At 31.5% G+C, this 26,233-nt stretch overlaps 5 protein-coding genes and 1 non-coding gene across 7 annotated transcripts; 3 read left to right on the top strand and 3 right to left on the bottom strand.

Moving 5' to 3' along the window:
- Positions 1–776: 776 nt before the first annotated feature.
- Positions 777–848, bottom strand: Trnad-guc (transfer RNA aspartic acid (anticodon GUC)). Its single transcript has one exon. It is a non-coding gene; the product is annotated as a tRNA-Asp (tRNA).
- Positions 849–6,270: 5,422 nt separating this feature from the next.
- On the bottom strand, positions 6,271–14,732 carry LOC128392827 (protein virilizer homolog). The gene is made up of 5 exons (XM_053352908.1): positions 14,532–14,732; positions 13,856–13,968; positions 13,304–13,390; positions 8,829–13,200; positions 6,271–8,719 (listed from the first exon to the last, which is right to left on the bottom strand). The coding sequence occupies exons 1-5, from the start codon at positions 14,604–14,606 to the stop codon at positions 6,587–6,589; spliced, it is 6,780 nt and encodes a 2,259-aa protein (XP_053208883.1). The 5' UTR covers positions 14,607–14,732; the 3' UTR covers positions 6,271–6,586.
- Positions 14,733–14,863: 131 nt separating this feature from the next.
- LOC128392846 (2-oxoisovalerate dehydrogenase subunit beta, mitochondrial-like) lies at positions 14,864–17,112 on the top strand. The gene is made up of 3 exons (XM_053352934.1): positions 14,864–15,252; positions 15,369–15,908; positions 16,000–17,112. The coding sequence occupies exons 2-3, from the start codon at positions 15,497–15,499 to the stop codon at positions 16,686–16,688; spliced, it is 1,101 nt and encodes a 366-aa protein (XP_053208909.1). The 5' UTR covers positions 14,864–15,252; positions 15,369–15,496; the 3' UTR covers positions 16,689–17,112.
- Positions 17,113–17,908: 796 nt separating this feature from the next.
- On the top strand, positions 17,909–21,075 carry LOC128392863 (tubulin polymerization-promoting protein homolog). 2 transcript variants are annotated; one of them, XM_053352952.1, is made up of 5 exons: positions 17,909–18,056; positions 18,246–18,355; positions 19,785–20,115; positions 20,196–20,328; positions 20,676–21,075. In XM_053352952.1, the coding sequence occupies exons 3-5, from the start codon at positions 19,796–19,798 to the stop codon at positions 20,859–20,861; spliced, it is 639 nt and encodes a 212-aa protein (XP_053208927.1). In that variant the 5' UTR covers positions 17,909–18,056; positions 18,246–18,355; positions 19,785–19,795; the 3' UTR covers positions 20,862–21,075. The 2 variants fall into 2 exon arrangements, with proteins under 2 accessions (XP_053208927.1, XP_053208925.1); XM_053352950.1 differs by lacking the exon at positions 17,909–18,056 and having other exon boundaries at positions 18,149–18,355.
- Positions 21,076–21,595: 520 nt separating this feature from the next.
- On the top strand, positions 21,596–24,392 carry LOC128392844 (BRO1 domain-containing protein BROX-like). Its single transcript, XM_053352932.1, has 6 exons — positions 21,596–21,851; positions 22,064–22,273; positions 22,384–22,658; positions 22,795–22,970; positions 23,125–23,523; positions 23,616–24,392. The coding sequence occupies exons 1-6, from the start codon at positions 21,751–21,753 to the stop codon at positions 23,709–23,711; spliced, it is 1,257 nt and encodes a 418-aa protein (XP_053208907.1). The 5' UTR covers positions 21,596–21,750; the 3' UTR covers positions 23,712–24,392.
- On the bottom strand, positions 24,006–26,215 carry LOC128392841 (mothers against decapentaplegic homolog 4-like). Its single transcript, XM_053352928.1, has 2 exons — positions 24,955–26,215; positions 24,006–24,793 (listed from the first exon to the last, which is right to left on the bottom strand). The coding sequence occupies exons 1-2, from the start codon at positions 26,089–26,091 to the stop codon at positions 24,491–24,493; spliced, it is 1,440 nt and encodes a 479-aa protein (XP_053208903.1). The 5' UTR covers positions 26,092–26,215; the 3' UTR covers positions 24,006–24,490.
- Between the last annotated feature and the right edge of the window lie 18 nt (positions 26,216–26,233).

The following is a 26,233-nucleotide window of genomic DNA, read 5'->3' as shown; positions in this document are numbered from 1 at the left end:
ATTCATAACAATTGACCCCACGCCCTCTCCTTTGGCAACCGTTCATTAGGCTTTTGAAAAAAAAATGGACAATGTGGTCAATCATATGTATGTATACACATATAGGTCATGACATGAGGGTCAATCAACCGCCCTCTCTCAATTTGACCTACTTATTGTGGGTCTTGTATGTTTTTTTTTAATACCAAATGAAAAACTGTTAAATGGGAAAGTGTCATCATAACAATAATGTACATTAGATTATCATCATCATCATCATCATATGGAAGATAACATTTGCTTTACTTTTGATTATAATTGCAATTAATGTGTAACAATAACCAAATGTGTCTCTTTACATGTGAATCTTTCAAGATGATTGAAGAAACATTATCATTATAACGGGTATTATCATCTTTATCTTCATCATCATCTACGTGTATCAAAATCCATGTGACTTTTAATTCAATTCAATTATTTTCACTTCATTAACTGTTATCAATTTTTTTCCTTCTTCCATCAAGATTAACAAATGTTAATTGCTTAGATTCTGGCAAACATTAATCACTTAATCAATAAGTAATCCAATCTATGCAATGTTGATAATCATAAAACAAATTTCGACCATTAAATCAACTTTAATTGGATTAGCAGATGATCAAAAATTATTAGATTGTTTGATAATTAAAATTTTGTTCGAAAAAAAATTTAAATCGAGTTGTCATGGTTAATCTTTCAATGGGTTGAGAAGATGAGCAATTGTTTCAACCGGGTAAATGAAAAAAATATTTATCATTCTCTCTGGCGGGGAATCGAACCCCGGTCTCTCGCGTGACAGGCGAGGATACTAACCACTATACTACCAGAGACTAGATATTAAGTGTCAATTTATTTATGTATATAAATTAATTGTCATAATTAGTTAACTATTATGATTGATTGTCAATCTATTGTTTTTTTTGAAGTTTCAGTTTCTTTTGATCATGATGATTGTTTGATTTGTTTTTCTTTCTTCTGTCAAGATGTGTAACTATTTTCACGTTTTCATTAATGGATTAACTCTGACTGGTAATTAAGGTTTTCCATCAATTTTTAATTAAAGTCAATTTGATTTTCCGGTTTTTCTTTGATACATTTAACTTTGTATCTTCCATTCACTTTTCTTCTCCCCTCTTTCCTTATCTTCTCTCTCTCTCTCTCTCTCTCTCTCTCTCTCTCTCTCTCTCTCTCACCATGAATGATGAAATCCTTGAGCTTATCAAATCAATTCCTGACGTGATAAGCTTTAACACCTATGAACAATTGAATCTCCGTAAAGATAATCTAAGAATAATTTTCTACTAATATTTTTACACAATTCAACTTCCGTTTTCCGTTTGACAAATAATTCTACAACCTTTTAAATCAACAGAATCAAAATCATCATGATTATCATTAATTGCTACAAATACTTCATATTGAATATCTGATAAAAAAAAACTATTGACTTAACTTTATCACCTGCCAGCAAGTCTCCTCCCCTCTCTCTCTCTCAATGATTATTAGTAATTCTAGGTGAGAAAAGGAAACGGAATGATGATAATGATTCAGTGATGATAAAGTTTGAAAAAAAAATTCTCACCATGAAATTCAATCCCAACTCCAACTGAGAGAAATATATAAAGTTGAAATTGAGAGAAAAAGAGAAACTAATGAAAAAGAACAAAAAGTTTCTCTCTCTCTCTCATGATATGTTATCGGTGCTTCTGTTGACAGTCAATAATGACATGCAATTAGATTTCATCACAACAGGGAATGATAATGATGAAGAAAAAAGAAGAAGAAAATGAAAAGAGAGAAGAAAAAAAAATTCTAATTCAAAATGTAAGCAAAAGATTCAATTGGACTCTAGACAATAGAATCATCTGAATATCTATATGATGACAATGATGATGAAAAATAAGTTAATCATTGACTGAATTTACAGTTAACTATTATTACCCTGATTATCATTATTAAATTGTTCATTTGAATTTGAAATTTTTTCCCATTTACAATTTATATTGATTATCTAAAGCTGAACCTTAGTAAATGTATTTTAAATTGCATTTACCAATCAAACCCTTTTTGGTGGAGCAAAAAAATAAGGGCTTTAATTTAATTGCAACCAATTACATTTATATAAGAGTCAACAATTGTAAGTTAATTGTCCTTTAATTGTGCTTTTGGTAATTGCAAATTGTGATCAACAATCAATTTTTTTCGCCAGACTTTTCAATGGAGCTTTTTTGTGTTTTATCATTACAAATACAGAAATTGATTTGATTGTTTCTTACTTGGGATGTTGATCAATTGGTACCTTTTTTGATTGTCAATATAATCAACATTAATCATCTCGATGTTTACAGTTAATTATAATTGTCATTTAGTTGGATCATTGGAAATCAAGGGTGATTAGTGATTAATTTACTTTCCAATATAAGAAATTGAATGTTTATCTTTTTGTTTTTATTTTCTTTCTTTCTCATCAAATAATTGAAACTAAATTAAGATAAAGATGAAGATGAAGATGAATTCTCTATCTCTCTTTATCATTATCATCATGGTAATAGTATACAGAGAGTGGGTGGAAGATAATTATTTATAATATTATCATATAAGCTCCTTTTTGCTTGGACAATCAAATAAGATAAGTTTTTATCAAATCATTTGGAAGAGCAAAGGGTTAACATGATGATGAAGATGATAAGGGATGAGAAGATGAAATTTACTGTAGATTAAGATTCTCTTATTCTCTTTTTGCTCTTAATAATGATGAGGATGAGGATGATGGACTTGAGATGAAGTAAAAGACTCGAAAGTCCATTTTGTAAACTCAATCTTCATATATACTACACATACAAACACACTAATACTTTTCCTATTTTTCCTCATCTTCACCAACAACAACATCATCATCATTATCATCATAATCATCAACATTATCATTATTTTCATCTTCATCTTCATCCTAATTCATTGTGAATACTACTTTTCTTGCAACATAATCATCATCATCATCATGATTATATGCTGACTTCAGTTAGTTACTGATAATGATAATGATAATATTATCAAAATGAAAGTTAACAAAGTTTTCTCTCTCTCTCTCTCTCTCTCTCTCTCTCTCTCTCTGAACCCTTTTTCTTATCCTCATCTTCATCATTTAATTCAGTTCCATCACTAACTAATAGACTATCAAGAATAAATCAAAAGAGGAGGTGGAGGAAGAGGAAGAGGGAAAGATAAAGATCCATAATTACTTATCATGTTATAGAGATGGTAAAGAGTTGAAATCCTTTTTGCTGATCATTCTGATTCAGTTTTTGGATGATGATGATGAAGATAAGAAGATGAACACTTTTTCTCATCATTTTCCATCCTATTAAGCCAGTTATTTATACTCTGTATTTACTTTATGCTTTTTCTTGTGTATCATCATCATCTTAATTATTTTATCCTTAACCCTAAAAGCCAAGGGTTGAAATGGTCAAGAGATTGAAACTTTTTCTTCATCATCACAATCATCTCCATCCTCATGAGCATTTTCATGCCACATAGCTGATTAACTATGTAACCTTTACAATAAGAAAATCAATTCTAACATTGAAAATTTTCATGAAAGTAAATCAGAAAACTTGATATTAATACAAATGAATACCTTTAGTTTTCTAATTGTCCAAATTTCTCAATTGAAATCAAATTGAACACTTAATTAGGATGCTACAAACTCTAATCATCAATCTAAATTATCATCTTGAATGATATGAACAGAGATAAAATAATAAATTTAATACAATCAAGATGAAAAAACGTAATCAAATCACCAAACATATATATAAATTTCATCCAATAACATTAATCCAAATCAATAACAATAACAACAATATGATAATATTGTTATCATATTAATAGTTATATTCAAATTAGGTTTAATATTGATCATCTTGTTTATTATTATCCTTGATATTGTTTATTTTCAGTTATATCCCATCAGCATGAAAAAAAAAATCTCAGGCTTCAATGTGTTTATCATCTTGATAACTGTAAATCATTGAATCCAACAATCCTTTTAAATCAAGCCTGACAATCAATTTAATATTAACAACAATCAACAGCAAAAGCTTTTGTGGTTTTCAAACAACAACAACAACAACGAGATGATGAAGATGATGAGGATGAGGATGAGGATGCAAAAAAAGGTGTTACTCTTATTGTATTATGAAGATGACACAAAATAATAACAAGAGGAAAATCTTAGCAACGGTTTAGCATTCATTTGATATCTTTGTTTGTATTTATCATCATTCATCATCTTTATCGTCATCTTCATCTTGAGTATCATCATCATTTGTTGGCTTCAGTAATTTCAATCAAATTGTTCACAATCAATTGATTCTTGGTTCATATTTCATGATCAATGTGACTTCCATTAGACTTACAATATTTAACCTCTCAACAATTTAAACACAATCAATTCAAAGTTAGACAACAATTAACAGAAAATCAACTTTCAATTACCTTTAATTGTTATTGATAACTTTTTCTTACAATATCAATGAAATTGTATTAATAATAAATCAATTCTCATAAGAATTGAAAATTTCATCTCATTAATTATGAATAAATTTTCATGAATAAAAAACTCACAAACTTTTCAATTGCTATCAAATGAGGTTAATAAGGTTAAATGGTAAACAATTAAATCTTGTTACCAACCAAAGATTATTAGATAATCAAGCTAATCAGAATTTGATTTGATAAATGAGCAACAATTTGAGAGTTGTAACAATTTATTATTAGCTTAATTTTAAACATAATCCATTATTATGATTACTGGGAATCAGGAACCAGTAAGGATATGAATTAATCTTCATGTATAATATTGGGGTGGATCGAAACGGAAATAATAAAAGTTTAACCCACCTTACACTTCCCACCTCCCACTCTCCCTCTGCCGATTAAATTTGATTATTTACAGAGAGTGAGTAAGTTTATATACATTAACAATCAACTGATTGAAATAAATTATTACTATTCTAGTTGATTGAAAATCCTGGTGAGATCAAATTTCCGGTTATCATGTAACAAGCTAAAAATATGATAACCGTTGTAAATTTGATGTAATTATTGAGATTAACTGAATTAAATTGTTGGATATACACAAAGAGATGAGATTAATTGAGTTGATCAGAATTGATCATTTGATAGTTTTACATTACAATCAAAGTTAAATGGTTTCATTGTGAATCATTTTAATCTAATTGCTGATAATCAATTGATTCCTTGATTTGTTGTTGTCTTGATTGAATGATGAAACAATTGTAATAATAATAATTGCGATTAAAGTGTGAAAACTTAATTGATTTTAATTTGAAGGAGAAAATTGTGAAAATGTCTTAATTGTTGAGATCGCAATCTGATTGACAATTAAATAGAAATCATTAGTTAATGATTAGGACATTAGTTAAAGAGGAAGCTAAAGGTTGGGCCTTAAGGTGATATAACTTTGATAATTCATTGATCTTAAATCACTTGGTTGATTGTTGCTCTTCCGTAACAATGAATTAAATTGTGTGAACAAAATTAAAACTTTTTTTTTGCCTCCAACAAGATTAAAGTTGTTGAATTTGATTGTTCCTCTGAAAACCTTGATCATCATCATGATTTAGTTAGTTAATCATGTTCTTATTTATATCCAACAAAACGTAATTTATCATTAATGATAATGTTTATCATTCCTCTTGATTATATCATTAAAGTTTTCAACTTTCAACACCTTATTAATGTTGTTGATTTTGTTAATTATTATCATGGCATTTGGTTGATTATTGTCAATGATATAATAATGATGATTATCATTATTAGTGTTCACAGTTTAGATACTAATAGTTACCTTTAAATTGTTACACTTAAATAAGTTTACATTTGTTGTTTTTTTCTTGTAAAGGTGACAACCTTTTTTTTTATCATTCACATTAACTACTCATCCTAATCTGGGAATTGTTGGATTTTATTAATTGTTGTTGACTTTTTGATTAATCTTTGTTATGCTTCTTGCAATTTAATTGTCGATATCCTTAGTTAATTAACGATTTTGTCATAACAATTGACTTTTTTCATCCTTCTTGTTATTTCACCTTCCATTTTGATGAGTTGATTGGTTTGATGATTAACATTTGATTAAATAGATTTTCATTTTACCTGTTTCGCTTTTCATTTTAATTGTCTTGTATTACCATCAAATTGTAATGTTTCTTGATGAAACATTAATATTTATAAATATTTGTATATATTTGTATATATTTATGTATATTCATCACGATTTATGTATTTATATGTGGCTATGAGTGCGTGTTGATTTTGTCTGTCTCTGTTCAGAAAGAAAATGAGAGTTAATTGTCAATGATTATGATTGTTACAAATTAAGTCATTAAATTGGATGAGCTTTTACACAACAATAATGTGATGTGTCTACATTTCAAATATTCAAAATGATAAGGAACAATTTGATTCTGTTGGACATTTGCATTCTTATCATACAATTTACATTATCTAAGGTTAATTAGTTTGTTTTTTTTTTGTTTTTTTAACGATTATTAGATGAACGGACAGATCTTGAATCTCTAGAGTCTCTTGAATCACGACGATTGGTTAAACTGCTTTTGGTCCAATGTAGTGAAGATGACGATGGTCCTATTGAGTCTGAGCGTGTTGACCTGGGCGCTGGTGGTGAATAACTGTCCCTTGAGTAGCGTGTCAATGAATTACGAGATGAAGTTGAGGGTAGATTGTTACGAATAGGTGACTGATGGGAGTGAGAATGTGAATGTGAATGAGAATGAGAGCTTGAATTAAGTGTTCGTCGACTTGAGTAAGAATCAATAGTATGATATGAAGGTGAAGATCTTGAACCAACTGTCGCTGATCCACCAAAAGATCGAGAAGATGAACTATGTAACAAGTTACTATTCCCAGAATTGGAAATCATATTATTATTACCCCCAGAGCCATTTCCACCAGTGGTACTTGATGAATTGTTACGAATTTTCAAAGTATAATCAAGTTTCATTCGTTTACTTGGTACTTCATACGAGTTACAATTGGTTCCTGATTGTTCAAGAGCAACAAAATCATCAACATGCATTGAGGGTGGACGACTTGTATTGGGTGGACGTGATCTGAAAGGGTCATTTGCTCGAGACGAATGCATCATTGATCCTGGACGACCAAATCCTCGATTTCTCATTGGAGCGACAAAAGATTTTTTAACATTTGTAAATGATTTTGATTCACGATTTGGTAACATTGATCCCATCCTCCTAATTGAATGATGATGATGATGGTGGTGATGATGAGGTGAGTTAAGTGAAATTAATGGTTTATTTGTTGATTTGGCAACATCAACAGTCTCCTCTTGTGTTTGACACAAGTTTTCCAGTGTTTTCTTAAAATTAAAGTCACTGGGTAAATATTTTTGACACAATTCAATAAAACTGATTCGTTTATCATTATCAAGAGTGTTCATCTCCCTGCCACCAAGTTGAGTATCACATGGACGATGTGTTGTTGTTGAATGAGTTTCCAAGTTAACAGTTTGACCATGATTACCAATCTGAGAATAGTGATGATTATGATTATGATGACGGTGGTTATTAAGATGTTGATCATCATCAAAAGTTGGCACTGAAAGCCAAAAGTTAATGTTTAACTTTTCTTGGTCTATGTTAGATGTTACAATGAAAACTTCTCGCTTCGAAAATTGTAATGGCAATGGTTCGATAACTGGTAATTCAATGTTCACTGTGACATCTCCAGCCGACTCATCTTTAAATGAAGACAAAACATTTAACAGGCTTTTGACAATTTTACGCATACCACAAATCTCGTTTTCATTAACTGTATCCAAATTTTCAAGATACTCATTTAGAATGAGTAAAGGATGTAGATTGTTATTTGTTTCAACTCTTGTTGCTCCATTTGTTGATTCATTAATTGTTGTCTCATTAATTGTCTCCTTTTCACATAATTTTTCACTTATTTGAGCCATGGTAATATCAACATTTTCTACATCTCCTGCTTCTTTATTATTATTATTATTATTATCCTCAACATTTGTTTCCATTGTTTCATCTGTCTCAATTTTTAACCGTTTCTCTGGATATTTTTGATCATCTTCATCTTTAACCATAATTGAAGAGGATAATAAAGATGATGATGATGATGTTGATGGTTGTTGTAATGATTTCTTACAGTCAATTGGAGGTTCATTCATTCTAGATTCCCATGAAAGTAATGTAACTATTTCTTTGTAACTCAATTTGGCAGAACGATATTCATTTGGTAACATAAAAGCTTTTAGGAAATCAACAAATCCACAAATTAGTAAGACAAGTTCATTGTTATCCTCATGATGATCTTTGCTGGTTTCAGATCTGATTGAGTTACTAATTTGCAAAATAATTAAACTTATGATTAACGGAGCTTCCTCAAAGATGCCTTGTTTAATCGGGATGAAGCCAAAATCATGGCAACATAGTAACGATAATATCTTGAGTACCGGTAAGATTGAGTTGAAATTAGGTGAAGGTGGTCCATTAGTTAATGTTGATGTTATGATTGTTGAAGATTTTGTGAATGTCTTAATTGAATTCTTGAGGAATTTAAGTAACATTGAGATGATTAATTTCAATGATTCTTTTGGAGGCAACGAGTTTGAAAGCTATTTAAACAAAAGTAGGAAAAAAGAGAACGATATTAATTAATTATTAATAGATTACAATGATCATAAATGGATATAATTAAATATTTACTAATGTAATAATACTTACAATTTGAGGGCTCGGTGTAGATGATATCCTTGAATTGAGATAAATATCTGAGTCACAGAGGGATTGAAGGAAGGTAAATATTAGATGGTTAATTTGAACCTCAATGGGTTTTGATGTTCCCTCTTCTCTAAGTAAACGTAACAATTTGTTGACAAAAGTGAAATATTTTTCATCTAATTTACCACCAATGTGCATTGTATGGATAAAAGCCATTTTAAATGGTGGATGAGTGGAAAGGTAAGAAAGTAAATTGAGAACATAAAGTAAGGGAGTGGACAGTTTAGGATTCTTTTCATTGGGAAGAGAGTCAAGAACAACTTCCAAAACTGAGCGAACCATCATGGTGGAAGCCGGTGAAGAGAGATCAGATATTTGAATGCAAACACGTCGAAGAAGTTGTTGAATGGTTGGTGATGATGAGATGACAAAGGTAGAGATAAGTTTTTCCAAATCAGCGGAAAGTCCAAGTAAATGTGCTGACCAAAGTTTACGTATGTTAATCATTTTGTTAACTTCTTCCTCGGTCAAAGGAGATAATGTTTGAAAAGGCAATGGAAGAGGTAGTAATTCAGAGAGAAGACTTAATCCATGGACAAAGGTCATCGGCAGGGAGAAGGTATATTTTAATACTTCGCTAATCATCTTGGTCCAAATACCTTTAGCCATTGTTTCAGGATCAGATTCAGAGAGTGTTAAAGATAATTGGGTGTAAAACATGAGAATGTCAACAATATCTCTTATTGTTTCTCTAGAGGTTGAGTAGGCAAATGAACATCGGGGAAATAGGTACATCAGTGAGTATACTTTCAACATAACGGGTATCGGTGAGGTGTCTCTAAAATCTTTACCACGGGCATGGATTAGTACTCTAAGTATTTCCTTGACCAGTTTAACGGCAAGTTTGACAAATGCCATTACAAGGGAACCCTGATCACCGACAAGGGCAAAACTTTGGTGAGATGGACGTAGATAAGTTTGAGCTAATTTCTGTAGTAATGTTAATAAAGATGAAAGTCCATCGTAACTGTAAACTTGTATTGTAGCGTAATAGTATTTTAACTCATTGACTGGTTTGTTTTCTAATTCTTGAACATTTTGATGATAATATTTTTGTGGTGGTAGGCAAAGTTTATATAAGATTCGGATGATGGTTATTAGTTGTGGTTGAAGTTTGAAAATTTCGCTCTCTTTTAATTTAACTGCACCATCGGCGTAATTTTTAACTTGCGTCATCAGCTCTTTAAAGGTTGACTCGGAGTAGCTTAAATTTTGGATACAGTTAATTGGTTTAAGCCAATCGGATAAAGATGAAAGTTTAGGTAATTGATTGTTTTTAGAAATGGCAAGTAAACTATTCCCATAGTTTCTAATGACATGGAAAATATTGTCTTCGCCAAATTGCACCATTGAAATACATAATTTAACTGCATATTCGGACCAAATTGATTTGTACAATTTATTATCACCAATAATTGGTATCAGGAAGGGAAGTAAAGCTGATTGGAAATTATTAGATGAAGAAAGAGTTTGGACAACACACTCTCGGCCAATCGGTGAGAAAAGTAGACTATGGAAACTACGAAATATTGAACATAGTTCAATATCTTCGTCACATTTGACAAGGTTAAATGAGCCACTTTGAACACGGGCAATCAGTAAATCAATTAGGGAATAAGACTGTAGTAAATAGGCAAGTCTTTCTCCAATACAATTATTCTGATTGTTGAACATGTCATGGTTTGCATGGTTTGTTAGCAGTGAAATTAATTCATTGGTCTTTAAATAACATGGTGATGATAAAAGGAAACGCGGGAAACTTTCCTCCGTCATTAGTATATCAATCAGCTGATGGATCTCAGAGGTTATCAGATCAGAGTGGGAATTTTTCAATAGATCCACCAAATTGTCAATAAAGTGATAAAGTTTAAACCAGTTATAAATGGATGGGTAACAATCACATTTAGACTCTTTGATCTCAAAGAAACAAGTCACAGGTAAACAGCGTACTTTCTGTGTCAACAATTTACGCGCTGAGGCAAAAATGGAACCAATTTTACGAATGTGTGTCAATATGGCGAGTACGTCATGACAAGGTTTCGACACAATCGTTTGAAAAGATTGCAGTAAATGGTAGAAATGAATTTTACTTAATAAAGCTTCTAAAGCTATTGCAACTCGAGATGGTGGTTTACTGGTCAAGAGAAGGAGTAAATGTTGATAAACCGTTGATGGATTTTCTTTCAATTGATTATCATCTGAGGTGTCGCTGGTGGTGATGGTGTCAGTGAAAATGTATCCATCAACGAGAATATGTTCAATTCCAATCACAGAGTCACAGAAAGCGTCAAATGCCCGAAGTATCAATAACTTTAAGGGAAGAGACATATGAGGTTTATAGTAGAGGTTGAACAATGACAAAGGAATCTTGAGCTCGATTAACTTTTTGACTATTGATTCATCTGTATTGATCAAGGCAATGGAGAGTTTAATTCCTGCTTTTAAATGTCTCACTTTAAACGGAATTGTTGTTTGCTTAATTGCAAGATCATAATCAAGTCCATCTTTTAACCAATTTAAAATGATGGTAAGAATATCAGATTTTTCCAAGGGAACAAGTTCGATATCTTTGGCAATGGTTTCCATTGATTCAACCCAAATGGAGGTTCTTGTTGTCTTCATCTCAGATAATTGTGATAAAAGTAACGTCCTTTTAGTTTTATTTTCTTCATTAAGATTCACTTGGGAATTTCTGAGATGTTGATAATTGGTTTGTGATGGGTCACGAAGAGCTTGAAGAGAGGTGAATTCACAATTGTAGGGGTCAAAGGTTGGATTGAAGGTTTCATCACAAATGTCATAATCAGAATAGTGAGATAAACGGTCACTTTCGGCCATGTTTCCTCCTTCTTCAAAATATTCCTCTTCCGATGAAATTGATTCAAAAGGCTCGGGTTCCTGGCTTTCACTGGGTTGCTGATGATTTGCAGGTGAATGAATATAATAGTTGATATTACAAGAATTGTTGACAATTGTGGTTGTTGTTGTCGTTGTGTTTGATGTTGGATCAGTAACAATGTTTTCTGGTAGATTGTTGATATTACTTGATGGAAGATTATCTTCTGGTTCACCGTCACCTGATTCAATATCATCCAAATTTTCGTCTTCAGAAATACTTTCAGCCCAATCTGAAAGTGAATGTTCAGGAGAAATTTCTTCTAAAAGATCAGTATTAACTGGTAGAATAGGAATAGAATGATTACTAGAATTGTTTTCTATTTCTATTCTTTTATTTGCTGAGGGAGATGGTGAGCGAGTTGGAGGAGTTCGGGCACGTCTAAGACGTTTCTTGTTAAATGAAGAAGATGATGAGGAAGATTCTTCCGGGGGAGTTTTCGCTGGAGATGCAATTTTCCTGGGAGAATGATTTTTACGATAATGATAGGGTGAAAGAGGAGATGATGGTGAAGACGGATGGGAAGGATTATGTTGATTTTTGTACCAAGGCGAAGTTGATCTTGATTGAATGTAACGAGGAGATCGAGGAGAGTGATTAGAATGAGTTGCTGATGTTGATGTTGATGTTGTTGTTGTTGTTGCTGTTGATGGCGGTAAAGGAGGTGGTGGTAGATGACGAGAGTAAGGACTCCTTGAAGATGTATTTGATGACTTTTTATGATGATGGTGGTGATGATGATCCATTAGGGGTGAACGAGCATGTGATATGTTACTATCAAATTTCATACTTGAATCACTTTGTGGGCTCATCGGACTTTTGAGACTTTGTGGACTACGAACTGGTGATAGAGAATGTGGTGAATTAACGGTAAAATGTCTTGAACATGGACGTTTCCTTGGATCAACATTTTCATCTCTATTGTTTACACTGGTAGAACCTATTTCAGGTTCTCTCACACCAGATTCTTTAGTTCTTTCACTATAATATGAATCATTATCTTCGTCATCATTATTGTTGATTACAACTGTTTTCGAGCCACTTGCTGTTTTAATTATTTTCTCATGTTGATTTAGATTGGCAGTTTGATTTAATCTTTCTAAAACTGGATTAAACTCTTTCTCTGGGTGAGGTGAATCTCTATGAGAATAATTTTTCTCAGCAAATGCAAATTCACTTTCTAAAGGATGGTCATGGTGATCATCATCAATAGTAACTGGTACTTGGGATGTAGAGCAATTATCCGAAACTGGTGTAGCCTCAAGATTTTCCTCTTTGATAATTAAATCTTTGATATTGGTTTGAGCCCCATAAATGGCAAGAGTTATGACTTGATATGAACCTTTAATGAGTAGACCATCGGTTGGCTTACGCTCTTCTGGAATAAATTGAATGTTGATATTTTGCTTATATTCAAATCTAAAAGGGACAATAGAAGAAAAAGAAATTGATTTAATAACAATTCACTTGAAATTGATATCCAATTAGCTATTAAAATATGTATGTAATTTAAACTCTTTACCGTCCAAAGTCTGAGAAAGTGCAAACAGTGGGTTTTGTGAAATCATTTATGTAGAAAGTAACATCAAATGATGAGGGATTTGTTGCTCTGTGAAATTAAAACCAAAAAAAATATCATGATTAGAAAATTAATTGCGATATGATCAGATAACCAGCAAAGAATTTTTGATTAAAGAAACAATCAAGAGTAAAGGAAATAGGAGGATTTTCAGATTGAAGATATAAAAAGCATATGATGGGCTTTGAAGCGTGGGAATTGTAATGATGAAGAAAAATTAATTGTTATGTTTCCATGATAAATATCTAGTTGATCACTACTGACAATTTAATGTCACGGGGTGAAAGATGAGATGAAGATTGTGGATTATGGGTTAGAAAATTATCGACAGTTAAATTGAACGGAAAGATCAACATCCCAACTCAACTTTCACTTATCTAATTTTTGAACAATTAGATGCCCATAGACAAATAAATGTTTTCTTTTGATCTCAAGTTAATCAATTCTTCATCATTTCAATTTCTCAGCCAGGGAATTGGTAACAATTAGATTTACCCAAGTCTGTCTCCGCCGGTAAAATCAGCTACTACTCGAGCTCCAAGGGGTATGATTCGGATTTCATCGATAATTATTGGGCTTGCAAACTGAACTAAATCCAAATTAGATTCCTAAAAGACAGAGAAAGAAAGTAACAATTAAAGTAACAATTAAGAAGTGAAAATGAGATAAGAATAGAAAAGCCAAAGGACAATCAATGTTTGGTTCATGATAAGATGTGTATGTGTGTGTGTGTGTATAAGCGAAGAAAGAAAGAAAATGAAAATGTGAAAGAAAAAGGTTAGAATAGAAAATCTAATGAGAAAAAGAAAAGAAAGAGAAGAGAGAAAAGAAAGAAAGAAAAGAAAGAGAAAACCACCAATTGGTTATATCCATTGGTTATTTGTTTCTCTTTTTCTCTCATTTGATTAATCAAAGGTTAGGTGATAGAAATCATGACAATGTGAACATTGATTCTAACACCTTTAGTAACTGTCAATAATAAATGATTAGGTTTTATCAGAGAAAATGAATGAAAAAAGAATAATAAGATTTAAGAGAAAGAGAAAGAGAGTAAACAAACAAAAGTAAGAGAAAAATAGAAAGAAAAGAAAGAGAAAATGAGATAGAAAAACAAAAATCACATTCACAAGAGAAGAGAAAATAATTTAGAAATTAATTGTTATTAACAAACCTGAATGTTTTCATGGGTAAAGGTATCAAAGAACAGTAATTCACTTGTTAATTCACATTTTCCATCTTGATCCATGTTAATTGTTTCAATTAGAATTAAACCAAATAAAGATAATTAAACAATTCTCATAATCAACATTTCCAACTGGAGTTCACTTTCTTTTCTCTCTCTATCCTTTGGTTGCACCCAAATTTTTTCTTCTATTCCACCGTCGTAATTACCATATGACCCCTTCTCTTTTTTTGGTTAATTCTGATGGTAAACAAATTCTCACCTTAATTCTTGATTAACTAATTAACCTTTTCTTAATTCTACAATTAACTGATTATTGATTCTTTTTGTTTACGATTTTGATCAATTAATTGATCTGTTTCGTTCTAAACATGGTTAAATTGTGTGTTAGGTTATGATTTGTTAATTGTTTTAGTTCTGTTTTCTTTTTAGTTTTTTTCCTGATATTTGGTGTTGTTGTTTTTTCTTCTTCTGGTTAATTGTTAATTGTTTATTTAATTGTTGTCACTAAGATTTTTCGATTTTGGTGATTGTAACTGGTCATCTTTTCTTTGCAGATTCATTTGCCTTTGGCGTTGATATTTTTCACTCTCATGGCTTGTGAACATCTCTGGTTGTAATTTTTTTCCTTTCTAAAATCTTCTTCATCCGTTGTTGTTCAATTATTGGAATTATTAATTATTTTCAATTGTATCTTTGTGGATAACAGGTAAATTTCGAATTCATTCATTTCATCATGTTCTTTCAATCCTTGGTAACGATTTTGTTTCATTTTCTTTTCCTTTTCTTTTTTTTTCTCTTAATCATCTCGATACGCTGTTTTAGATCAACGGAGACAAAATTGAAGATAAACATCTGAATATCTATTTAAATCTAATCACTGGTATATTATCTTACACTTGTTATAATTTTCCTTTGGTGTTGAAAAAATTCATCCAAGACTATTGATCAGCATGATGAACGTTTTTGGTCGTCGTATTTTACAATTGAGTAAACAACTTTCATCAAATTTGTTCGTTCGAAATTCAACTCATTTCAACTATTATCCAGATACTGTAGCAGCTTCCGAGGGTGAAACTAATCGAATGAATTTATTCCAAGCAATTAACAATTCACTTGATTTGGCCTTGACTAAAAATCCAAACTCATTTATATTCGGTGAAGATGTAGCATTCGGTGGTGTCTTTAGGTGTACAATTGGATTACAAGATAAACATGGTAAAGAACGTGTATTCAATACACCTTTGTGTGAACAAGGAATCGTCGGATTTGGAATCGGTTTAGCAGCCGCTGGTGGTACAGCCATAGCTGAGATCCAATTTGCCGATTATATATTCCCTGCCTTTGATCAAATACTCAATGAAGGTATGATAATAGGATCAATTGAAAATTGTACATGGAAAATTAGTTTGCACTTGATTAACATGAAATATTATTTTTTTTCTTTAATCAAAAGCATCCAAATTTCGTTATCGAGCTGGTAATCAATTTGATTGCGGTGGACTAACCATTCGAGCTCCTTGCGGTGCTGTTGGCCATGGAGCTTTGTACCATTCGCAAATGGTTGAAGCTTTTTTCGCTCACATACCCGGTATCAAAATAGTCATTCCTCGTGGACCAATTCAAGCTAAAGGTCTTTTAACCAGTTGTATTGAAGACAATAATCCGTGTATCTTTTTCGAGCCCAAAATTTTATATCGAACGGCAGTTGAACAAGTTCCCGTTAAAGAATATAAAATTCCTCTTTCAAAGGCGGAGGTAATTGTCGAGGGTGATGATGTTACCCTAATTGGCTGGGGAACTCAAGTTCATGTACTTCATGAAGTCTGTCAAATGGCTCAGGATAGTTTGAATGTTTCCTGTGAATTAATTGATCTACAAACAATTAGCCCATGGGATCGAGAGACAGTTTTAAATTCAGTTAAAAAAACGGGCAGAGTTTTGGTTGCACATGAAGCCCCTTTGACCGGTGGTTTTGGAGCAGAAATTACTGCCACCATTCAACAAGAGTGTTTCCTTCATCTCGAAGCTCCAGTAACTCGAGTTGCAGGTTTCGATACACCATTTCCCCATATATATGAACCTTTCTACATTCCAGATAAATGGAGATGTCTTCATGCTCTCAAAAAGTTAATTAACTACTAAAATGCAATTAAACTATTCCAATAGCAATCGTCTTCCATATCGACGTTATTAATTGACTGGTTTCTAAATGTTTTCGTGCCAAATCAACTTGTCCTCCTGTTAAATTGTTCAATTTAGTTTTCCAAAACAACAAACTGAATCAAAACACAACTTGAACGTTATTAACTATATTTTCCAGTTAATTTGGTTACCATTTATACTTTACAATTATAATCAGAATCCTTAATTTCTGTGCCTTTCAAGATGAAATTTTTGTGAAATAATTTATCCATTGGGTTAATTTGTTAAAATTTTTACATTGTTTATTGAATTACAAACAAAATTTATCACTTAATTGCTCTTGATTTGAGATGAAAATTTTGAAATCAATGTAAAATAAATGATGAATAACAATTAATTTAAATTATTGATTTCTATCCAAAGATCAATATCAAGATCACCTTGTTCTAATTAGAGACAACAATTAATACGGGTTACAGGTATGAGGAGAACAATTAACAAGCCTAATAAAAAGGATGAAACAATTTAAATGATTTAATCAATTGTTGAAAATGAAGTTACAAAGATCATCAATTTTATCGTCAATCTTTTTAATCTTGTTAACAGTCACCTTAATTGTAGAAAACGTTACCTGTCAGGATGGCCAAACCATTGATCTCTCTTGTACCGCTGTATTGAATTTCATCAATGGCTCTGAATCAGCACCAGCACCGACAACGGGAGCAGCGATTGTCGCTTTTATTGCTCGAATTTATTTAACTTACGTTTACTATGTGATAGTTTGTCGCGAAGATCCGACATTCGATCCATCAACAATCGGTCGAACATCAGAACTTGACAACAATCAACAAAGATGGTCAACAATCAACCAAATCATCAAAAATTATGGTCAAACAGGTAACAGTAAATATGGAGAGATGAAGAAATGACAAATACCAAAGTAAATAAACCATTTAAACATGTCAACTAATCAACTAATCAACTAATCCATCAACCTATCAACTATTGATCAATGTCACATATGACAAACGATGTAAATTGATTTGTAGAATCTTTTAATTGTTTCTATTAAAATTGGTTTTAAAGCTCTAATTTCACCTTGAATCATGTGAAAATTGTGTTGAAAACTCCGAAAAATTCAGTCCGAAGAGAGAAATTCAGTCTTGGTGTTTTCCAAATATTTTTCCCTCTTCCAATACCAACTCTTTTCTTTGCTGTTCCATTTCTGGTTTCTTCATCTTTCTCTCTATCATTATAACTGTTTATTGATTTGTTTACTAAAGATGAAGATGATGATCATCACCATGTAGAAAAAGGGATGAAGATGAGTGAAAGTATGAACAGTCTCCATGAGAATCCAATGCCAAGGTAAATCATCGCATTTGATGCAATAGCTTTTTCTTCATCTTCTCTCTATTTTTCCTTTCTTTTCTTCCCTTTAAGTCTTCCTCTTCATCATCATCTTCATCCTCCTACTCCTCCTCTTCCTCCTATGGTATCACTTTCAATTCTTTTCCCTCTCTCTCTCTCACTCACTGTTTCTCATTGTGTTTACAGTAATTTCCAATATTTCGTTGTCATTCAAATTATCTTATTGTAACAATTTAAATTCTGACCCAATTGATTATCATCACTGATCAACATTCTAAATCAAATCTAATCCATAGGTAAGTTAATCCATTTCTCTCTAAAACCCTCTCTTAAAACAATAGAAGATGAAAATATGAATTAAATTCTGATAGATTCTGATTCTGATTCTGATTCTATTACAATTTAGTTCCTCTTATTTTTTTCCGACTCAACAATTAGCTTTTCCTTTTCAAGGGTTACCTTTCAATTTAAATGATTCTCTTGATTCATAATCAACTGATTAACCCTTTTAATTGACTCTATTTTCACTTGATTCTCCTTTCCCATGGTCAATTCCATAGACTTTTTCATCCTCATCACCAAATCTTCATGACCCAATTTCTTAAATGAAATTTTCCCTTTCCAAGTAAATCTAATGATTGTTTCCAATGCTCTCACTTATAAAGTGTATAAGAAATTGCTGATTGTATCAATTTTTATTATTATGATTTACTGATTGTGATAATTTAGATTCACTTAATTGTGTTACTAAATGATGAAGGTTATTAAACATCACCACAGTGATAATTTATGTCTATCACAGTTTACCCATAATTAACTGTACTATTATTGTAGTTATAATTTGTTGGTGGATCAATTAATTTACTAATTGTCCGATTAACACCTTAATTGTTGTTATTTGTGTATTAGATATTTAAATGTTATTATTGTAAATTTGATTTTATCACTTAAACCCAAATGATTGAATCAAATTCAATACAACAAATTGGTTATTATCAACAATCACGCAATTGTTTTGTATCATAATATTATGATGAAAATTAATTGTGATTAAACAAATTGCATGTTAATGTAACATTGACGTGATTACGAAAATAATATTAGTTAAATTGTTTAGAATCAATTGATGAATGATTTATCCTTCTTTCTCTAATTAATCTAATTTGTGTCATTCAAATTTATGATCATCAAGTTAATTCTTGTAGGGAATCAGATATGATTAACTAATTATCCTCTTATTTAATTCCAATTAAAAACAGTGAAAATTCAACATCAAGTTAATTAGTTGATTAACTTATAATTTTCTCACTCATTGTGATCAAGTGTTTTAACAACAATTAACCACTGACAATTAACTTGATCTTGATGATTGACAATTTAATCAAAACTTTATTGATTCATATTCAACTTGACTATTTCATTTCAACCAATGATTAACTTGTAATTACATGTTTGATAAATTGTTACTATTATTAGTGATCACAATTAACTAATTGTCCTTGATCTTAATAATTGATTTCATCATGTTAATTGTAAATCAACATAAACAAACAATTTGACCCACATGGGAAAATATATAATCCAAGTTTAATTGTGATTCTCAATCTAAATCAATAAAAAATTGATTTTATTATCAACTTGTCAACCTTTACAATTAGCTGATTGTTTTGATTAAGTTTTCTTTTTCAATATTTTTCTTTCAATATCGATTTCCATTCAATTTAGATCAACTAAAAATGACCGATACCGATTCCAGGCCGATCTTAAGTTCATCGCAATCATTACCAACTCCGCCATCGAGTGGAAGCAAAGATGTTAATAATAACAACAATAGTAATGGTCAAGCGGTCCAGCAACAATCAGTGTCACCATTACCACCTTCCGATAATCCAATTGAACTGAATTTCCGTTCATTTGCTAAATTTGGCGATTCCAAATCAACCGGAGATTCAATTACATTATCTAATAGCGATAAATGGTTCAAACAGGCAAAAGTTATCGATGGTAAAAAGATAACCACAGTTGATACTGGAATATATTTCAAGAAAATTGCTAAGTAAATTTGGTCAACAATTAGCTAATTGTTGTAAAAATCAATCAGATTAATTGATTGTTTCCAAATTTGGTTTCTTCTAGGACCAAAAAGGCTTTGACTCTTAAAGAGTATGAACAATTTTTGGAGGAAATTGCCAAGAATAAAAAGATTGACGTTGGTGAAATTAAGCAGAAATTAACTTTAAGTGGGCCACCAGCAACCACCAAGACTACTGTGAGTTAATTGTAACAATTAAGAAAAATTAATCGAGAAAAAAGTGACGAAGTTAAATTAACCAGAGTTGAACAATTTATCCTTAAAACTTAAACATGTAAACAAAATTAGTTTTAACAATTAGCTGAATAATATTTGATTCCTTGTTCATTTGTATCAACTACAAATCAATCATTTGATTGTAAACAAGTAAAATTGATTAATTATGATTTCATAGGATAACATGGTTAATATTGATCTAATTTGGTTCTAATTGTTGTTCCTTGTGGTAATTTACTGATTTACTGATTTTCTTTTTCTTTTGCCTCTCAATTTGTTAATTGTTGACCGATTGTTGTGGTTTTTAGACTGCTGCCAATTCCGCTGCCGTGGCTCGATTAACTGACCATACCAAATACACCGGAACTCATAAACAACGATTCGATGAAACCGGAAAGGGCCGAGGAAAAGTCGGACGAGAGGATCCACCGAAAGACACTGGATATGTTCAAGGATTTTCCACCGATTCAACAGTTGAACAAAGTGCTAATTAAATTGCTGGGACAATTAAGTTAACCCATCATTCATCATCATTTAATTATTAATATAATCCATTGATAAATCATCAACACGAATGATTAACAATCAAAACGCTGATCATAATCATTTCAATTCCTGATTACAACTAATGAGCAACTAAACATTTTAATTTACGTTTAATTTTAAATTGTTACTTAAACAAAATTCAATAAACAACATTAATTATCATGTTTATATATGTACTTATAATTAATCACATTCCCTGTTGATTATATTTGTCACAATTTAAGTTAATTGTTTTCATTTTAAGTTTGTTTGTTTGTTTGTTACATAATTGTAATCATATCACTTACCCTTTAATTTGTATTTGGTTAATTTGATTTCGAGAATTGGATAATTAAAGTTAATATACACAATCTAAATATACTATGGAATCAAATGATAGATTTAGATTGAATTTTCATCTTCACAGTTAATCACTGATTAATTGTTTCCATGTTAATTGTAAGTTAATCACTTATTTTGGATAATCATAGTTACTCTTTGATTGGTAAACACTTTCAAGGTAAGAAAATGAAGAGCGTAAATTAATTATTAACAATCTAATTGGAAATATCAATGATGAGAGTTTGATTAGGGAATAGAAACAAGTTGGTTAGTTAATTGTTACGGTTGAGAGAAAAAAAAAGAAAGAGAGAAAAGAAAAAAGAAAGAAAAGAAAGAGATTTTTTTTCTTCACTTAGAAAACCAGATGATCGGTTGAGTGATGTTGCTATTTTCACTTTGATTTCCAAGCTTATTTACATTTTCTCTTCAGAATTTTCCATTTAATTCTTGATTAATCTACTTAATTGTTTTAATTTTCTTTAATTTTAGTGATCACAATTAACTACGAAAGTGAGTATGACTTTCTGGTTCCATAGAAATCCACTTAAATCAACAACATCGGTTCCATTTGATCTTAAATTGGTTACTACCAATGCTGAAGCTGTAAACATTTGTAGGTAAATAGGATCACCAATGATCACAATTTACTCATTAATTGTTATACAAAATCACTTTTAAACTATTTAATTGACCACTGATTATCTCCAAGCCTTTACCTACTCCTAATTGACTTGAATTTCCTTTTAATTTGATTCTAATTGTGTAAACATTTCCATTTGGGTGTTTTCTTGTTTTGTTTCCTATTATTTTCTATTGTTTTTGTTTACAGTCAATTACAAAAGTGTCGCGTTAAATTGATTGAGAATTTATCTAATTTGGATTGTGAGGAGGAAATTATTCAAAATCAATTGTACAATTATCTTGGTTTATTGCGAGGATTCATTGAAAATGCCGATTCAAGTGCTGGTAGTGACACAACCCGATTGAGACATGTTGTCAAATTTAAGTGGACCCATTCAATGTTAGGCTCAAGTCTTGTGTAAGTTTTAATTGTTTACCATGAGGCGATTTTATCAATTAAGAGTAATTGTTATTGTTTTTAATTGTTTTTCCATTTTCTTTTTCTATCACAATTATATTTAATTATAGTTCCCAATACGATGTCATGTATGAATTTATCTCAATTAACCAGGAATATGCTTTCTGGTTGATGAAAAAGGCTTCAATTTTATCGTCTAAAGAATCAGTAACTGAAGAGCAATTAAAAAAAATTCATCGATTCCTTAGGAAATCAGTTGGTGTTTTAAGTGAAATTAAAACTAATTATATCCATCGATTGGTTGATACTTGTACAATTGGATCAGATCTTGACACTAAAGTAATTGATGCTTATATAGCTCAATGTTTCGCTGAAGCTCAAGAAGGTATTGATTATGATTGAAAAGATGAACCGAAAAGAGAAAGTGAAAACCAATCAAACCTCAACACAATATAAGATAATTGTATTGATTATCAGCAGATTAATTTGATTCCTTTCGTTTCAATATTTCCACAATTTAGTTACTGTTTTCCGGGCGATTGATTTGAAACATTCACCAGCCTTAATTTCAGCTCTTGCCCACACGACATCGCAAAAGTTTCTGGAAGCAGCAATGAACATCAAGGCTCTGGAAATTACTAAATTTGGTAAATGGATGCACTATTTTCAAATCAAATGCTGTTGTTACGATGCATTGGTTAGTCTACAATTTAGTTGACCATTAGTCTTGAAATTGTTTTCATTTCTCTCATCAATCAGAAGCCTAATTCTGATTGGAAATGTGGTGGTTGTATCTTTAACCCTTTCTGATGATTTTACAACTAATCTTGTTTTTTATTTTATTCCTTTAGGCTTATAGTTTTTTTGGTGACAATTTAATTAAGTTGGAAAAATGTGGTGAAGCAATTAGATGTAGTCAGGAAAGTTTCAGGAGAATCGAGATTTTATCTCCATTGATGAAAGAATATTTCAAAATGAAATCCTATGGTTCAGCTCCGAAACAAGATCAGACTGGATTTTTCCAACGAATCAAATCAAGTTTAACTCGAATTAAGGATAAATGTGAAAGAGAAAATAATTTAATATTCCATCAGAAAGTTCCACTTGATCTTCCAAACCTCGAACTCCAAGCGACCCATGGAATCGTTGCTCCTGAACCTTACACAATTCCACCGATCAGTAGCCTTTGGACTCCATTTGCTTGTTCAGCTTTCGATTTGACGATTCCTTTGAAAAATCTATCCCTCAAGGTGAATGAATTTAAACTTTAAATTGTCACAATTAACTCGCTAAAATAATATTCTGACTCATTTTTGTCTCTTTTTCTATTCTTATTGATCAGGATAACCATGAACCTAAAGAAGAAAGTAAATCATCACCACCGAAGGAGGAAAAAAGTGGAAAATCCAAGAAAGATAAAAAATCTCCAAAGAAATGAATCGATAATTAATTGATTTTCTATGCATTAATCACGTTTATAATTAATTTATATTCTGAAACCATTGATGGGTCCAAAATGAAAGGAATTGGTGGTAAATCATCAGTGATGATGGATCATAACGATCATGATGATGATGAAAACAAGAATTATTTGTTTTTCTGTCATAATTTGATTATTAATTCACTGATGAAATTCAGATTGATTGACCAAATCAATTAGAATCTTAAAGGTCCTGAAAAGTCATGTTTACACAAAAGAAAAGGATTTAAATTAAATTGCTGGAAAAAGAAATTGGTTAACCATCATTCATCATTTAATTAATCCATTAATTAATCAACAAAATACAAAAAAAATCCACGTTTAATCAACTGAGAGAAAAGTCAACAATCAATATTGTTTCGATCTTCATTGTTTTTTCTTCTTCTCTGATAACTAATTAGCTCTTTCAAGCAACCAAAAAGGACATTATTTTTAAGTTAATTTAAATTGTTGCTCAAAAAAAAAGAAAACACAAATTAATTATCAAACGATTTTTTGTTTTTCTACTTAATAATTATTTATAATTAATCACATTCTCCTTGTTGATTTTTCGTTTTTCACAATGTCACTGATGAATGATGATAACGATGAAAATGAAGATGATGATGATTATGATGATGATGAAGATGATGATGATGATGAAACACAATTGTTTCTTTTAAGATTCCATGCAAATTATTGTCTTGTAATTTGTGTTTTGTTTTAATTTTAAATTCTTGATTTTCGGTTAATTTAGCTCATGATTGAATGGGCATCGTGTGTAAAACCTCATCAAGTAGTTGCAAAGCCCGGTGAAGATGAACCTCAATCCAACAGGGTGTCTCTTTAATTGTCTGTCTTGGATAATCATTTCCCCAACCTTTAACAAAAGATAATCTAATAATACATTGTTTCCTTAGATTATCAACACCTATTCCTGGAGTTAATGAAGATGGTACAGGTAGATGACCAGCAACAGCAACTACCTGTAATGCTGTGGCAGCCTGAGCAGCTTTAGCTTGTTGTTGTAATTGGTGAGCACACTGTCTAAGATCAAAGACCTGCAATTAGAATAAAACATAAAAAAAAGAGAGAGAGAGAACGAGTATGAGTATGAGAGTGAGAAAAGAAAATATTAATTATGAGAAAAGGGTAACAAAAAGAGAAGTTGGAAAAGAAAATTGGATGCAAGTAGTTAGGAGAAAAAAAAGTTCTATTTTACCTTTATGTAAGCTTGTGGATAGATTTTGTGTACGGCATCGCCTGGTGTGCGACCACATTCACGGTCAAGGTAAAAACTTTGTACAAAAACAGCGTTGTTACTTAGACATCGTAACCAAACCTCTCCTTCACCTCTGAGATCCAATTGGACACCTTTTCCAATATGAAGACGAGCTTTTTCACTTGCCTCAGTTCGGTGAACATTAGACAAAGCACCAAGACAAAATCGATCTGCTCCTGAAGGATCAACGTAACCATCAATTTTGACATAATTAAATGTTGATGGCACTTTAAAAAGTTCACCGACCTGTTGGTCTAATTCAAAATAACCTATGGAACACCAATATTCTGGTGGGGGCAGATCTGATAAGGGTTGCGTCACCAGTGAGGTGTCAGGTAGAGATGGTGGTGGTGGTGGTAGTGGTAGTGATGATGGTTGTGGTTGTTGTTGATGTTGATGTTGAAGTTGTGGTGGTGGAGGTGGTGGTATAACAGAAGCCACTGGATGTGATGGCCAAAAGGGAGCAGCTTTGGTTTGGTGTGTAAATGGTTCAGGACCAGTAAATGGTGGTGAAGGTAAGTTTACAATGGATGAAGTTGAAGGATATTCATTTTTAATGGAGGGCCCAGGATGGTGTGAAGATGATTGATCATGATCAACAGTTGAACCATGAGATGAATTGGATAAAGTTAAACCAGATAAATCAATACCTGGAGAAACAACTCTTTCATAATGGTAAGGATTAACACAGACGGAATCCAGTTTGAGGTCAAAAGCATATTGACAACTTTTAATATGCTTTAATTCATTCTTATGAAGATCTGGCCATCTCCAAATTTTTGCATAGGTTACATGAGGAAAACCCTTACGACCAGCTACCTGTAACCTTCCATCAAGAGTTCTTTGTATTGTAACACATTTAGATGGTAATGATCCATTAGTTGTTACCGCAGTAATTAAAGAATCTAATTCTTCTCTTTTTTCTTTCAATTTTTTAACCAATGATTCGATGGCTCTTTTTGAAAATGTCTCGGTTTCACCTCCTTGACGATGGCACATCAAACTTACCACAATGGAATGACAAGCATCAGCAGAGGTTGCAGGTACACCTGAGCCACTCGGTTCACCGTTAATCATTTTCCCATTTAATCGAAATCTATAAATTTAACAGAGAAAAAAAGAGAAAACAAATAAAACAAGCCGAACAATTAAATTCTAATTAACTCAACACTTTACACTCCACAATTTTCCAAACAAATAAATTCGGATCTTTAACCAG

The sequence above is a fragment of the Panonychus citri genome, unplaced genomic scaffold (assembly GCF_014898815.1).
Source record: "Panonychus citri isolate SS breed McGregor unplaced genomic scaffold, ASM1489881v1 Contig00137, whole genome shotgun sequence".
In the NCBI taxonomy this organism is placed as follows: Eukaryota; Metazoa; Arthropoda; class Arachnida; order Trombidiformes; family Tetranychidae; genus Panonychus; species Panonychus citri.
Note: the sequence above shows the minus strand (reverse complement) of the source record. Positions and strands in the feature narration are given on the sequence as shown.

Coding starts and splice junctions, on each gene's coding strand:
- LOC128392827 (XM_053352908.1), bottom strand. CDS start 14,606: ATGGATCAAGATGGAAAATGTGAATTAACAAGTGAATTACTGTTCTTT. Junction 13,391..13,855: donor ACCGGCGGAGACAGACTTGG/GTAAATCTAATT, acceptor TTAATTTCACAG/AGCAACAAATCCCTCATCAT. Junction 8,720..8,828: donor CTACACCGAGCCCTCAAATT/GTAAGTATTATT, acceptor TTGTTTAAATAG/CTTTCAAACTCGTTGCCTCC.
- LOC128392846 (XM_053352934.1), top strand. CDS start 15,497: ATGATGAACGTTTTTGGTCGTCGTATTTTACAATTGAGTAAACAACTT. Junction 15,909..15,999: donor TGATCAAATACTCAATGAAG/GTATGATAATAG, acceptor TTTAATCAAAAG/CATCCAAATTTCGTTATCGA.
- LOC128392863 (XM_053352952.1), top strand. CDS start 19,796: ATGACCGATACCGATTCCAGGCCGATCTTAAGTTCATCGCAATCATTA. Junction 20,116..20,195: donor TATTTCAAGAAAATTGCTAA/GTAAATTTGGTC, acceptor GGTTTCTTCTAG/GACCAAAAAGGCTTTGACTC. Junction 20,329..20,675: donor CAGCAACCACCAAGACTACT/GTGAGTTAATTG, acceptor TGTGGTTTTTAG/ACTGCTGCCAATTCCGCTGC.
- LOC128392844 (XM_053352932.1), top strand. CDS start 21,751: ATGACTTTCTGGTTCCATAGAAATCCACTTAAATCAACAACATCGGTT. Junction 21,852..22,063: donor GAAGCTGTAAACATTTGTAG/GTAAATAGGATC, acceptor TTTTGTTTACAG/TCAATTACAAAAGTGTCGCG. Junction 22,971..23,124: donor GCTGTTGTTACGATGCATTG/GTTAGTCTACAA, acceptor TTATTCCTTTAG/GCTTATAGTTTTTTTGGTGA.
- LOC128392841 (XM_053352928.1), bottom strand. CDS start 26,091: ATGATTAACGGTGAACCGAGTGGCTCAGGTGTACCTGCAACCTCTGCT. Junction 24,794..24,954: donor ATCCACAAGCTTACATAAAG/GTAAAATAGAAC, acceptor TTCTAATTGCAG/GTCTTTGATCTTAGACAGTG.